We start from the raw sequence: 14,612 nt of genomic DNA on the forward strand, positions 1-14,612 counted from the left end.
AAAGAATCAATATAGTGAAAATGGCCATACTACCAAAACTGCTATACAGATTCAATGCAATGCCAATTGAAATTCCAACGCTTATTTCACAGAACTAGAAAAAAGAATCCAAAAATTCATTTGGAACCATAAGAGACCTAGAACAGCAAAAGCCATCCTAGGCAACAGACACATGGCAGCGGGTATAACAATTCTCAATTTGAAATTATACTGCAAAGCCACTGTGATAAAAACAGCATGGTACTGGCAAAGAAACAGACCTGAGGGTGAGTGGAACAGATTGGAAGACACAAAAACAAATCCAGATGTACTCAGCTACCTCATCTTTGACAAAGGAGCTGACCATCCCCACTGGAGGAAAGATGGCCTCTTTAATAAATGGTGTTGGAAAAACTGGATCTCAACCTGCCAAAGATTAAAACTAGACCCTTATCTTTCAACATGCACTAAAGTAAAATCCAAGTGGATTAAAGATCTAAATATTAAAACAGAAACACTAAACTTTCTGGAAGATAAGTTAGGCAGAACTCTTGAAGACGTTGGCACAGGAAAAGATTTTATTTGTTCACAATGCATCTTTCCAGCCGGGCACTGCTTCAGACTCTTGGGAACAGAATAGTAAACAAAACAGATCCGAACTCTAGTTTCCATCCTGATGAGAAGAAGCAAAGCAAATAAGTAGAATATGTCACATGTTGGTAAATGCCATGGTGAAAATAAAGCAGAGCAGGGTTACAAAATAGAGTGATCAAGAAAGTCTTGTGCAGAAAGCACCACCTCAATATCTATTCCATAGGTGGATCAGTTAATTTAATTTGAGCATCGCTGCGAGTCAGTGCATATCCCAAATGCATCAATGCCGTGATTTAATTAAAAAACCTCTACTTCAGCTCTGTGTCATTTCTCATTAGTTGTGCAGATGCCACTGAATCCTTCTTTTTGGGTAGATTTACTTCCCTCCCCCATCTTTAAGGTACATTATAGCACATTTATTGTGTTTTTCTGAAGTAATTACTTTTGATGGTCCACTGACGCTGTTTCCAAGATACACTCCTTTCTTAAGAGTCTCCACCGTTGCTTATCTCCTTGGAAATGTGTGTCCTTGATTATTTACTGAAAATAACAAGCTCAAAGGTGTGGGCCCTAGGGATGAGACTAAGCATTGTGTGCCGCTGAGACGCAGGAGTTGACTTGTGGTGTAACTACTCATCTCTCTTTCATGACGTGATCTCACTTTTGGAGAAGTAAACTAAACTTTCAGTTTTCCCAAGCTACATCACATGCAAGTATATTTACCATAAATTTTCAAAATTAGGAAAAATAGCTAATCAAATAAAAAGGCTTTTTTGGGAAGGGGTTGCTGTGAATTAAACCAAGGGCCTTGCACATACTAGGCAAAGTGCTCTCACTGAGCTGGTTCTCAGCTCAGAAGGCCTATTTTAAAATTAGTTATGCTTGTTATTTATCAGACATCTATCTTTACATTGCTTACTGTCTGCAAGGTACTGTTCTAAGTACATTGCAGACATTATTGCATTTGGCCCTCACAATAGTTTCAGAAGGTAGGCATTATAATTACAATCTGTGCAGATGGGAAAGCTTAGATGTTTTTGAAGGTCCTTGTGTAGTAATATTTGTCATTTCCTCCTCTGGTGTCATCCATTGATTTTTCTTTTGATGATTACTCACCTTTTCTTTGCTTCTTTTCATAATCCAGTAAAACTTTAATGGATATTTGCTACCATAGCACTGCATTTTGAGTATCTGGATTTTGTTAGATTTCTGTAAAGGCGTTAGGCTTTGTCAGGCAGTTAAGTGATTTGTGGTTCAGTTTCATCTTTTTGAGAGTTTTTTTGAAGCTTTTTAGGGCAGATCCAAGTAGCCTTTACAGTCTGGCTAGTTAATTCCTCCACTAAAACGTAACTCTCTGGTTCTAGTGAAAGTCTCAGGTGTCTGTGACGTCTCTCTCTCGTCGGAATGTGAGCCTGTCATGGCCCCGTGTGAGCTCTGAGAGTGGTTCAGTGTGTAGCTCCCTGGCAGTTGCTTTTCTCTGGCCTTACAGCCTAAACCGTGTGAAACTTAACATTCACTCAAAGACTTGGGAACTCCTGTGGAGATTTAGAGTTCTTTCTTTGAATCGATCTCCCCTGTTTCACAGTGTACCTGTCATACAGTGCTCCTGACCCACTTGCAGTATTCTGCCTTTCCTTTTGCTACTGTAATAGCCCTCACCTCCTAATTTACTGTTATTATCTGTTACAGTTTGCTTATCGTTTCTTCTTGCTAAAATATATGGTCCACAATGCCAAAGAACATGGGCTATTATTTTTTGAATCTGTGTCCCACCCACCTAGAATGATACCCGGGCTGGAGTAGGTCCTCAATAGACATGTGCTGAGTGGTTGGCTGAATGCGTAAATGGAATGACGGAACAGGTAGATGAATAAACACATCTTGCTGCTGTCATCAGTGCTGTGTGCCATGGTGAGAGACACATGATTAAAATCCAGAAAGCCTGGTTATTTCAAAGGTTTGCCCATTTTTACCCCCACATGTGCTGGGCATGTCCCTAAACAGTTTTCTCCTTAGACTGCACCATGAAATTTCTGATGTGCCTTTTAGCTTTAAAATTCTACAGAAACCCTTCTTTTCCTTTGGGTTCATCATGAACTTGGGAAAAGAAACATGTCCTTCAAGCCAGGAGAGACAGCGGGTAGGAAACGTGATAGTCTAATGACTGATCCTGATATCCACATGCTGAATGAATGGAAACAAACTTTTCCTGAAATACTTTTTTCTTTTTCAATTTGTATTTTAATTTCATATTGACACATAGTAATTGCATATATTTATGGGGTATCAGAAACCCTTTTCACTTTCTACATTCAATGTCAAAAGGCATATTAGTCTGCATCTCAGCTTTTTCTGTGGACTTATTTGCTAATTTTACCTAATATTTACCTAATATTTTACCTCCCTGTCTATTAAAGATTCACCAACCCCCTGGAAATCTGAACCTGACCTCTCCCTGCCCAGATGCCTCACTCTGCTGACCTGGTGGACTGTGCCAGAGGACCTCTGACCCTGGGTTCTAGCACACATTCTCTAAAATAACAAGTGCAGCTCCAGTTTAAGAGAGAAGCTCTAGAGTCCGACTGACTGTATTTGCATATTATCTCTGCCACTCATTCTATAATCTAGCCTACCATTTACTCACTAGTAAAAAGCATATTATAGTCCTAGCTACTCAGGAGGCTGAGGGAGGAGAACTCCTTGATCCCGGAATTCCATGCCAACCTGGCCAACATAGTGAGAAACTGTCATAAGAACAAAAAGTGGTGGTGGGTGTGTTTGAGCTTATGTGTCTCTAAAGGTACTTAAAGCGAACTAAATGTGTTAAAATGAATGCAAAAGGCACCTAGCAACAAGGCCCGGAACAGGGCAAGCCCCTGATAATACAAGCTAATATCATTGTCCTTTTAAAGGTACATGTTTGCTATTCTTATGAGGCAATGTATGTTTTTAATTAAATTTCTTAAAGGCTCATTTTAAAAATGTTTCCATAGTAAGCAATTCTAAGCTCTCTTTCTTTGCTTTTCTGCCTCTGTTCATGTTTGTTCTAATTTTATTATTCTGTAGCGATCGGACTGTGAGAATCTGGAAGGCTCGAAATTTGCAAGATGGTCAGATCTCTGACACCGGAGACCTTGGGGAAGACGTTCCCAGTTATTAGACATGGATGAAGAGAAACCATAAACTGAATACTGTGATTAATATTCTGAATGCTCTTTGTGGAAAATGTTGTCTTGTATTTATTAGGCACAAACTTATGAGTGGGATTAACTGGAAAATGTATCCAAATTCAGCTGCTAAATATAAATGCTGTTCTAATGAAACTCTGTACTATCCTGTGTGCTTAATTTAATATTTATCAATACATATGTGCCCTGTAATTGAAATATGGCTTGATTCAGACTTCCATCGTGGCTGCATTTTTGTGCCTCTCTAAAATGACACCTTCAAATTATTTAAAGTATAATATGCCTGCTTTTGTGACAGTCAGAAAATATCCCTGGAATATCATGCAGCTTGCTGTTAACTCCTTCCTGTAGCCTGTTCAGATGATTTGCAGATTTAAGCATATTGGAAATGTTAGTCAAATTGTCTTCTGTTGTCATATATTTATCTCACTCAGTCTAGAGTGTTTCCAAATTTCAAAGCTCTTTCAATATCATGGAAAAATAAGGAAAGTATTATTGATTTCTTATAAAATGAAATTGACCTGAATCTACTAACACAGAATGTTAAACAGTTTGGGTTAGATACTGGTGTTTACTCACATTGACCAAAGTTTGCAGTTATGCTATATCCTGTGCTCAGGACTAAAATGTTATTAGATTGTTGTTTTATTAGTGCTGTGCATACATTCTGTGATGATAAACATTTTTGATGTCCTAACAAAGATATTTCGATCTATTTTCCTATGGAGTTGTTTCTATTATTACCTTTTAGTTCCTTTTTTAATTTAATAGTATTTCCTTTCCCTTTTGTCTAATTTTTTACATGCTGCTGAATATATTTTAAATACATCGTGTTTGCAAACTTTGGTAGCTATGATGGGAATTATTATCCTCTGTGGTGGGGAAGGCTATATAAATGGGTAGATTGTAAAGAGAGACTATCTTGCACTGTGCCTGTATGAATTTTTAAATGCTGTAGATGGGGTTTTGCAAAAGGATGTATAATTGATGTCTGCTCAGAACATTAATTTGTAAATTCTGCAAGTTTAATTTTTATGTAGATAGTATATTTGAAAATATATCTTCTGTGATTTTTTTCCTAAAAATATTTGCTTGTAAATCAGAGCTTAGCTTGTGCTTAAATAAACATGTTGCTGTGAATTATTTGTACTCTATTGTTCTTTTCCTAATCATAAGAAAGTGGCAAAATAGTGCTAAAACTGCTTGATCTATGTGATATGAGAAAAGGCATTTTACTTAGTAGACTTTCTTTGCTTGCTAAACATGAAATTCATGAAAAGTTTAAACTGTAGCTTCTTCCTCATGAATCATGGTATCTCTATGTATAGGAATTGAACCAAGTGATATATTTGGAGGATTTGAACATACATGATAAAACCAATGAACTCTTTCCATAAATGGCAGGGCAGTGGCCTTGGCTTCCAGGAGAGGGGAGGTCATGGGAGGTGACTGGCAGGTGTCACATAGGTAAGTCGCGGGGGGAGCTGAAAGGAGGTGTAGCAGGTACTTCTGGTGTTCCAACGATTTTTTAAAAATCTTGGGTCCTACCCAATTCAAAAATGGGCATCTGAAATGAACAGACATTTCTCAGACAAAGAAGTAAAAGCAGCAAGTAAATATATAAAAAATGTTCCACATCACTGGTCATTCGAGAGATGCAGATGAAAACAACACTGAGATTCCACCTTACACCACGAAGAATGGCTGCTATCAAGAAATCACACAATAACAAATGTTGGAGGGGTCGTGAGGAGAAAGGTTGGTTTCAACTCCATTGTTGGTGGGAGTGCAGACTAGTGCAACCACTATGGAAATCAATGTGGAGATACCTCAAAGAGCTGGGACTAGAGGTTCCATTTGACCCAGCCATACCTCTGTTGGGTATCTTTCCAAAAGAACTACAAGAATCACTTCACAGTGACATATGCACACCTATGCTTATAGCAGCACAGTTTGTAATAGCTAAAACATGGAAACAGCCCATTTGCCCATCAGTTGGAAAATGGATAAAGCAGATGTGGTTTTTCTATAAAATGGAATACTACTCAGCCATAAAGAATGAGAAATTAGAGTCATTCATAGGAAAATGGATACATTTTGAGGATATACTCCTAAGTGAAATAAATAAGTCACACGTGTAAATACTGAATAGTTTCTCTGGTGTGAAAAACTATAATAGTACACAAGATGCTAATAGGGTAATTAACAACGTGAAATAGGAAGAAAGGGGCTAAAGGTGTAGGGAAAGTGGGAAGGTTAGGGGAAAGGGAATAAGGGAAAAGAAAAAAATATGAGAAAATGAAAAAATGGAAATAAAGTATTTGTAAATGGGGAGGGGAAGAGGGGGTGAAGGGAGGGCAGGGACAAGAGGAAAAAATGAGAACCAAGACCTGTCATGTAAAGGTACAAGATCCCAGTAATAAATGTAACTGTACTGTCTACCTAGAATGTACCAATAAACTCAATAAAAAGAAAAAAAAAATCTTCGGTCCTAGATGTTACCTAAGCACTCACTTTATATATATGTGTTAAACTACGTGTTTCGCTATCGCTTTTAAATGTATTTGTGCTATGTTTCACAGCAAAATACTTTTTTAAATTTAAGAAAGATATTTTCCTAGAAGGGCAAAACTTAGCTACTTTGGAATTTTGCCTCCTTCCCTAAAGGAATGGACTATATTAAGATGTGAGACTGCTTTCAGTTTCGAGCTGGTTGGAATATACCTTTGTGAGGGGCTGTTCCTTAGTAATTCATTAATTTGACAATTTGTTTAGTAGATGTTCACTGATCATATATGGAGGGCCAGGTTTTCGGGATGAAAAAACAGCAAGCGGACACACACTTTGAGTGGAGAGAGATGAAAAGCACAGCGCTTACAAACAGCTTGGTGAATGCCCAGGGGAAGGCCTGGGCACCTTGGCAGCGTTAGAGGTAGCCGTCCTGGAAAGTGGTTCTTTGTACAAATCACCTGCTGGTTTTTACCTTTGCAGGGCCGGAGGCTAATTTAGCCAATTCAAGAGAATGTTTTGAAGAGGCGGTCTGCTGTAAGTATTTACATTTGAGAGCAGTGTAAGAGACCGGTCCAAAAAGGCTCACACAAGTCTTTATGACAGTTAAAACAGTCCTTTTAAAATTTAAATGAATGATTCCTCACTATGCATTAAATATATGCCCGATCTGCCACACAGAGGTAGCCTTTTTCTTGGGGGTGTGTATGTTTTGTCTTTCACATCCAAATCTTGCCACATAACGGTAGTTTTCCATAAATTAGCTACGAGATAGTCGATAATGACTCTACACCCTGTCTAGCATGCCTCTGTATACATTAGGTTTAGAGAAAGCAAACCCACATATCTCAGACTTTATTTTAGCCTGCCCAGTATCAACCAGGCATCAACTAAGCCTAGACACTACAGGAAAAGAAAGCGTCCACGCATGCGTGGCACAGCGGCAGCGGTGACGTCACATCCGCTGGATACTGGGGTAAGTTTTTTGGGGGATAGTCACTTGGTAGCGATTTCTAACGAGACGATGCTGCAGCTGCTCCCCCAGTGCTGACCAGCTTGTAAGCATCCTTTTGCCGGATCACATTACTTTCTGCTTAAATCCATTGTGATAGTTCCTATCTTTGCAACTGAATTTTAAAATATGTAGTAAGTCTTTTTGTTTTTGAGTTAAGGGATTTCTTCAATTTACATTTTCTAGACGGCAGATTAGCTCTCAAAAGTGACCACCCTCTTTTGTATGAATGTAGGCAGTTGTTTGAAAGTCACGCTTTTCAGTTGCCTGAAGTTTTATGTTTGAAAGGAGTCTATTTAAGTGTTCTTACTTTTCTTTGAAACTGTTGTCTCCTCTCTCCTCTCACAGTTGTTTTCCAGGAACTCTCAGTGGTTATTCACTGATTTGACTTCCCCCTGCAGTTGCTTGTTTCCCCTAAGGCAAGGTGTGCTGTGATTTCTTGGCCTGCTCACTCTGCTCTGGCAGGTCTGCAATTTATAACAGTTGTCACTTGGGAAATCCCCTCTCTTCGCACTTGGCCCCCAGGTGTGCGCACCTGCCTGGGTTTTTGCCTGTCCCTCGAGACTTTGCACCCCCTCCTGAGACCCCATGCCTTCAGGGTGCTGCTGTCCTGCAAGGGTCGGGCTCTGGCAAGCTAATCAGACAGAGGAGCTTTTTTTCAAGACTTTGGACCTGTCTGGTGTTTTTCTCAGGAAAGTCATGTGGAGATTAGCACAGATATTTCATGTCTCTTCCCCAGCTGCAAGCATTGAATATCATCTCTGAAATATCAGATAAAAGTGGGGTGATAAAAAGCCTGCTTTCAATGAAAACTAGCTTCACCTGCATGTACCAGGAACCTAACTGGAGTGTTTTTCCCTGTGCTTGGACTCTTAGTTTTATAATTAAGAGTCTTCCAAAGAAAAGCAACAAGAAGTGTCTTCCTCCAGCCTCCAAGCATCCTCCTTTTACCTGGTGAGCCTTATCCCAGCGTGTCCCCACAATCCTAGCTGTCCTCTCCTTTATCTTTCTACACATTTGCTTGCCTTTTTTTTTAATCTTTTTTTAATTTTGGAAGAGATCTGTTAGTTGTTGACAGGCAAGTTCCACAGAGGGAAAACACTCCACAAAAATTATTCTGATACGTAGGGTAGGGAGAATTGAGAGGTTCTTTTAACCATTAAGATGCCTTAGTGCCAACCAAGCAGTTGGGATGACTCTGTAGTATGGGTGGAAGGCTTCTCATTTCCCCCTTCTCCTCTGCATTCCTGATTCCTCTGAGTAATCAAAGCTGAGGATTTTAGCTTAGCACATGCTGCCAGCAGAGATCCTCCTCACCTGCTCGCACTGTTTACCGTAGCTGAGGGCTGGGGTAGTTCTGGGCTCTCATTTAAGTGAAAGTAGTATATACAACCTTTGGTCTTACTTTTTTCTTTTAAAAAGAAGTGCTTGACTTCACTTTCTCCTTCCTCCCTGTACTGAGACAGAGAGAAGGAAGGGGTGGAGAGAAAGACATCAGGTGGTGGAGCCTAAGTTCTCATGTGGCTCAGCAGAAAAAATTCCTCTCTGCCGCAAAGAAACTCAGAAGGTCAGCAAATGTTGTTCTGTAAAAGGCCAAAATAGTAATGACTTCAGGCTGTGGTGATCAAATACTGATTTTTTTTTGAACAACTGTTTAAGTATGTAAAAGTAGTTCTTTCTTGAGGACCATATGAAAACTGGCTAAGCTCAGAACTGTGATTTTTCCCACTTCTGCTCTGGATTTTGGGGCAAGAGAGCACTAATTTTAAGATACTTTTATACAATTGTCTGGTGTGGAAAATATCCATTTAATTAATGATTTAAAAGAAGAATATTCCAGGGGCTGGGGATTTAGCTCAGTGGTTCCACTACCTGCCTCACAAGTGCAAGGTCCTGAGTTCGATACCTGGTACCAAAAAATAAAAATAACTAAATAAAAGAAGAATATTCTAGATAACGGTTTGTGCAGAGAAGACATGGATGGATATTCATGCACACGACCTACAAGGATCCTGGCCTCTGGGGTCGACCCTGACTGCACAGTGCAGCACAATATCACTGTTGGACATCGAAAATTTGTGTAATTGCTACACCTTTAAGGCAGATGGCAATAAATCTTCTTGTTCTAAAAACCTTAAGGATATGCCACATTTTGAGCATGTGGAAACAAGTGTGTTCTGGAAGAGAGTTTTCCAAGTTGAGCAGTGTAAAAGCCATCTTGGTGGTTAACTCTTTAATCTCCACTACCCAGGTTAAATTAGCCCCTACTATGTAAAGTCAGTTCAAAAGTAATGGTTTTCTTCCCTTAAATATATTATGTGAATTCAGGAAACTCTAGATTCATGTAATTTTTAGTTCAAAATTCCAAATTTTAAGCAAGTTTAAGTGTTTTCTGACATAAGCGCTTTTCTAAAGATTAATAAAAATGCAGTTAAATAGAAAGATTTGGACAAGATAGTATATTAGTTTCTCTAGGACTAGTAAGCCATTATTCTATGATAGGTGGAAATTTGTCTCCAGAATTTCACCTGAGACTTTCTTACCTGTTCTCTGGGGTCCAGGTGGTGGCAGTGGAAGTCATGGCAGGGCATTGTTAGGCACTGACTTTTGTCATTGACACTGAGAGGATAGGAGACCACAGAGCTATGCTTGTTTGCCCCAGTTCCTCCACGTGAAGGCCAGAAATAAAAGGCAAGCTGAGTATAAACACACGAAGGCTGCCTGGTCCGGATCTAGTAGGTACCTGCCATCTTGTCGGACATCTTGGCACCTTTTACCAGCTTTGTCTTTGAGGGGTATTTTTTACCTTATGAATCATAGCTCTGACTCTTGATTCATTTCTCTACCTCCTTCTTAGCCAGGGTGCAGGTGACTCAGCTGTGGCCCGGTAGAATTATAGGCCCCAGACTGAACTGGGAGTCAGTAATGAAAACACCTGTGCCTCCCTGCATCCCTTCAGCGCTGCTGGGTGGAGCTTTCCTTCTGGTTCCTTGGAGGAGCAGAAGGAGTTTGGAGGTCAGAGTTCATGAATGAGCTGCAGCGTCTGGAACTCGTGAAGAAAGAGGCAGCAAAATGTGAGGTATGAATTTTTGACACCGTTTGGGCTGTGGAGCCTCAAAAACTTCATATCTATCCATTCAGGAATTGTACACTTTCCCTATTGACCTTTGGCAAGTGTCTTTTCTGATTGAAACAGTGGAGTTGTTGCTGCTATATGCAGCTAAGTTCCTGGAGGTACCAGAAACTGAGTTTCTGTTCCCTTGACACAATGTTCCCAAAGAGAACAAATGATTATGGCTGTTGCAACTTTCCTACTTCTCACACATTTACTTTAAACATCTTGTTTCAAAGTAGACATATCTATTTTATATTCTTATGAGGGGGTTCAGAAAAACCTCCAGAAGAGCCTGAGATTCCAGGTCCTTCCTTAACAAGGATTTTCCCCTAAATCAGGAGTGGTGGTACACACCTGTAATCCCAGCACTCTGGGAGGCTGAGGCAGGGGGATCTGGAGTTCATTTTCAGCCCGGGCAATTTAGAAACTTAACGAGATCATGCTTCAAAATTAAAAATAAAAATAGATGGCAGTGTAGCTCAGTGCAAAGACCGAAATGACCAGTGGTGTGGATTGAGAGCAATTACATCTGTAAGCCCTTGCTTAAGAGTGTTTTTATTTAGCATTGTTGTTTACTTGCTGTATTTGATATTCACTTTTCAGTAAATAGGTCAGGAAAAATTTCTTTTGTATCCCAAATAAAGCAGAGATTATACTTGGATTTCTCTTTTAGCCCCTCAATTCCTACTTAGGCAAAATAGCACCCAGTGCAGTAGCAGTGAACCACAGCAGGCTGTTTGTATCATTGAAAGCTCTAAAAGGTTCTCCATCACTGACCTAGGGAGTGAATACTTCCATGTTTCTGGAAGTCGGTCCGGTAGTCTCTGCAGGAGTTGGCCAAGGGGACAGGTGGGAAAGAGCCAGTGGCCCCTATCACCCCAGGCAGAAGGCAGGAAAAAGGTATAGGTACTATTTAGAAATTGTACAGGGCCTTTGGTAGACCGTAATGCACATATGAAAACTGGCTGATCTCTAATTTCTTGTTGTCCTTAAGAGTTTCCTCCTACAATAAAAAGCACAGTCTAACTCGAGAGGAGAGATAGCCCTTAAAACACACATGCATCTCGTGTTCACCAACTGCATTTCAGGAGTTCATTCTACCGGATAGCGTCCATTTGGTTTGGGAAGCAGCTTGGGACTGGTTCTGTTTAGCCTAAACCAGTGGTCTCTTCTTGGCCAGCATTAATCTGGACCACCTGGAGGTTTTGTTGCGCCACATATTGGTCTCATGCCTTACAGTATCTGATCCACAGTAATTTATATTTTTAACTACTGTGCTTCCCAGCTGACACAGATGCTGCTAGTGAGGGGGCCGGGTTGATGCAAATTGATTGTTACCCTACAAGGGTTCAGGAGCCCACTCCAGGAAGATAGGCTTACACCCATCCAAATGCTCTGGTTATTGGGCTAGTGCACTTGGGCCACATTCCTAGGTCTGCCTGAGGGGGTTATTACACTATGAATGGAGAAAGCCAGCCACACACTTGCTAGACCAAATTTGCAAATGTTTGGTTCCAAATGACACTGGAAGCCATCGGTCCCAGAAGAAATCCTACTTTGGAGTGACTGCAGTGATTCAAATGTCAGGACAAGCAAGCTTGCCCTACCTGCAGAGTCCCCTTAAGTGAGGTGATAAATATGCATATTGTAAAACACATCTGATCTGAGATTTCTGTCTTGACCCTCAAGGACACTGCTATTGACTCAATCCAGTCTCATCCTAGAGATAATTTACCTGTATACACAGCTCAATAAAAGGCAGTTTGAGGGAATTTGGAGAGTGAGTCAAGGAGCAGCTTCCTTGAAAGGCTTTTGGCTGAAAACCTTGGACTGGGTTTTGTTTACCTTTACAGCAAATAAATAAAACTAAAGGTTGTTCTTTCTCCTTGAGAAGTGACATTTGAGTTCAGACTGAACTAGGGAGGTAATCATGAAGAATAAAAACAGGAAGGAAAGGTAAATGGGAATTCCAGACCAATGATTGGGTGCTGCATCAGGGCCACTGTGTACACCTTTGTGCTGAGCTAAGGAGTGTGCACTTTGATTCATGAAGATAAAGCAAGGAAAGGCTGCTAACTGTGGAAGTAATGGATTGAAGAGGACAGGTAGGTACTTGGGAAAACTCACCAGAGGCAGTTGGAATAATCCAGGCTGATAATTCAAGAGTATGAAGTAGGGCAGCAACCTTGAGACTGGAGAAGAAAACTCATGGCTGTGAGAAGGAAGATGCTGGAGGGTTATTGGGCTGCAGGGGCAGGGAGCTCCAGGAGCCTCTGGCTGGGCTGTGGATTAATTAGGTGTGCACATTGCCGGGATAGGAAGACGTGGAAACAAAAGTGCAGGAGTCACCCCTGCCCCCCTCGCCCTGTGCAACAACGTCCAGTCTCGCACCAGGTCTCTCCCCACAGCTGCCACTCATCACTGCTCTCTGATCTGAGCTTCTGCCGTCATCCATTTTTGGTTTCCCTTCCTCTGCTCCAATGATGCTTCCAAATAATTCTCTGGATTGATCTTTTCAAATAAAATGTTATCCTGGTCACTGTCTGCTTAGAACAATTCAGAAGATTTCCATAGTTCTTAGAAAAAGACAAAGGCTTTTGGGGTGGGATGAAACACACTTCCGCCCGGCTCTGTGCAGAACACATGAACACAGCCTGTCTTTCATTGGCCCGGTGAGCTCTGACTCATCCTTACATCTGGTTAAAGGATGATAGGCCTTGTGATTCCCAAATTCAGAGCAAATTCTTCTACAGCAAAGAGTTGGGTCCCTTTCTTATGTCAGTTGCGTTAGTTATTGTATTTATTTGATTTGAGTGCCTCCCTCACTTGACTTCCAACTTATTGAGAGAAAAGTCTGCCTGATTCTGTTCACCCTATGCCAGGGATGGTGAACCTTTTAGAGCTTTCAGTAATAACAAACAGCCCACTGTGGCACGAATACCTAAGGTTCACCACCACTGCCCTGTTCTCATTTTGAGCAGTGCGCCAGAGATGTAGGGGCACTTCAAAAATGTATTTGTTGAGGAAAAGAGCCAATTTATTTTAAGGGCAATCTTATGAATTTTCTCTTGGATGTTGGGGTGTTAGTTCGCAGAGCACCAATTAACCAGTTTTTACAAGAGGGCAGGTTCAAAAGGTTGAAAATGAGTAAAAAGGTTGACACCACCCCACTGAATGTTTGAAATTGGACTTTATACCTTTGCTCACAAATAGTCACCAGTGTTACCTTGCTAGTGAGATTTTTTTTAATTGAGACAATGTCAAGGTTAACAGAATATTTCGCAAAGAAACATGCTTATGCATTGGCAGAGATTTCATACTTCTGAAATTTAAAGGAAAAGTTAAAAATATTATAATTTTGCCACTAAGATGATTCAAATAACAGAAGGGAAGAATTGTGGTTCAAAGAATTGTACAAATGATTGTAAAATGTCACTAGTCAAACCATAAAAATAGAAGAATTAGCATCCTCCTCTCATTAGAAGTTATTAATGAATTATGGGAACAACTTCAAAGAAATTAATTTCTTCTATTTAATTAAGTTATGAAACAGTTTTGAAAAGAGTCACCAAGAATTGCCAAGATATAAAAAAAAAAATCCGTAGTGAAATCACCACAAGACAGAGATATACTATGAGAAGCTTGCTTTCCTGTTCTCTTATGTTAAATTAATTTAAAAACAAAAACAAAGGGATGGTGATGGTATAAAAAGGAGGAGATATTGGTTTATCGATGTATTTTTACAAGTATAGGTACATATTAACACTATTCAAAGACCTATGAAAAAAGCTACAAACCTCACAGCAGTTAAACAGGCATTACATCTTCCTTAAATGTTTGGTAAAATTTACGTGACCTATTTGGGTGGTGTCTTTTGCTTTGAAGTTTAGTAAGTGAATGCAACTTGTTCGTGTGTTTGTTTCCAAAGCACAGTACCGACGTTTATTAATTCTCACAACACCCCTGTGAGGCAGGTCAAGATCCTCTAGCGGAGAGTACTGCAAACCTGAGGCTCAGGGCAGCCTGGGCAGGGCGGGACTGAGCAGACCGGGGCTCGGTGGGGCGGCACACAGCTCAGCAAGTCTGCACTGAGGCCCGCTACAGGAAAGGCGCAGCACGGACCTCCCAACAGCATCTGAAGGGCGCGTCATGAGAGGCAGACATTAACCTACACAGGTGTGAGCGAGAGAACATGTGTGTGAGATAAAGGCGGGAG

At 40.5% G+C, this 14,612-nt stretch overlaps 1 protein-coding gene across 14 annotated transcripts in view; it reads left to right on the plus strand.

Annotated features, from left to right (window-relative positions):
• Window positions 1–4,877, plus strand: part of Kif21a (kinesin family member 21A) — a 131,359-nt gene extending 126,482 nt beyond the window's left edge. For 11 of the 14 annotated variants that reach the window (XM_033763599.1, XM_033763600.1, XM_033763602.1 and 8 more), the window contains one exon: window positions 3,640–4,877. In XM_033763599.1, the coding sequence (XP_033619490.1) occupies window positions 3,640–3,733 (94 nt within the window). In that variant the 3' untranslated portion in view covers window positions 3,734–4,877. The remainder of the gene's footprint in view (window positions 1–3,639) is intronic. The other 3 variants (XM_033763604.1, XM_033763610.1, XM_010615416.2) reach the window with 2 other exon arrangements.
• The last annotated feature ends 9,735 nt before the right edge of the window (window positions 4,878–14,612 follow it).

The sequence above is a fragment of the Fukomys damarensis genome, unplaced genomic scaffold, assembly GCF_012274545.1.
Source record: "Fukomys damarensis isolate Sample0158 unplaced genomic scaffold, DMR_v1.0_HiC HiC_scaffold_15, whole genome shotgun sequence".
Taxonomy (NCBI): Eukaryota; Metazoa; Chordata; class Mammalia; order Rodentia; family Bathyergidae; genus Fukomys; species Fukomys damarensis.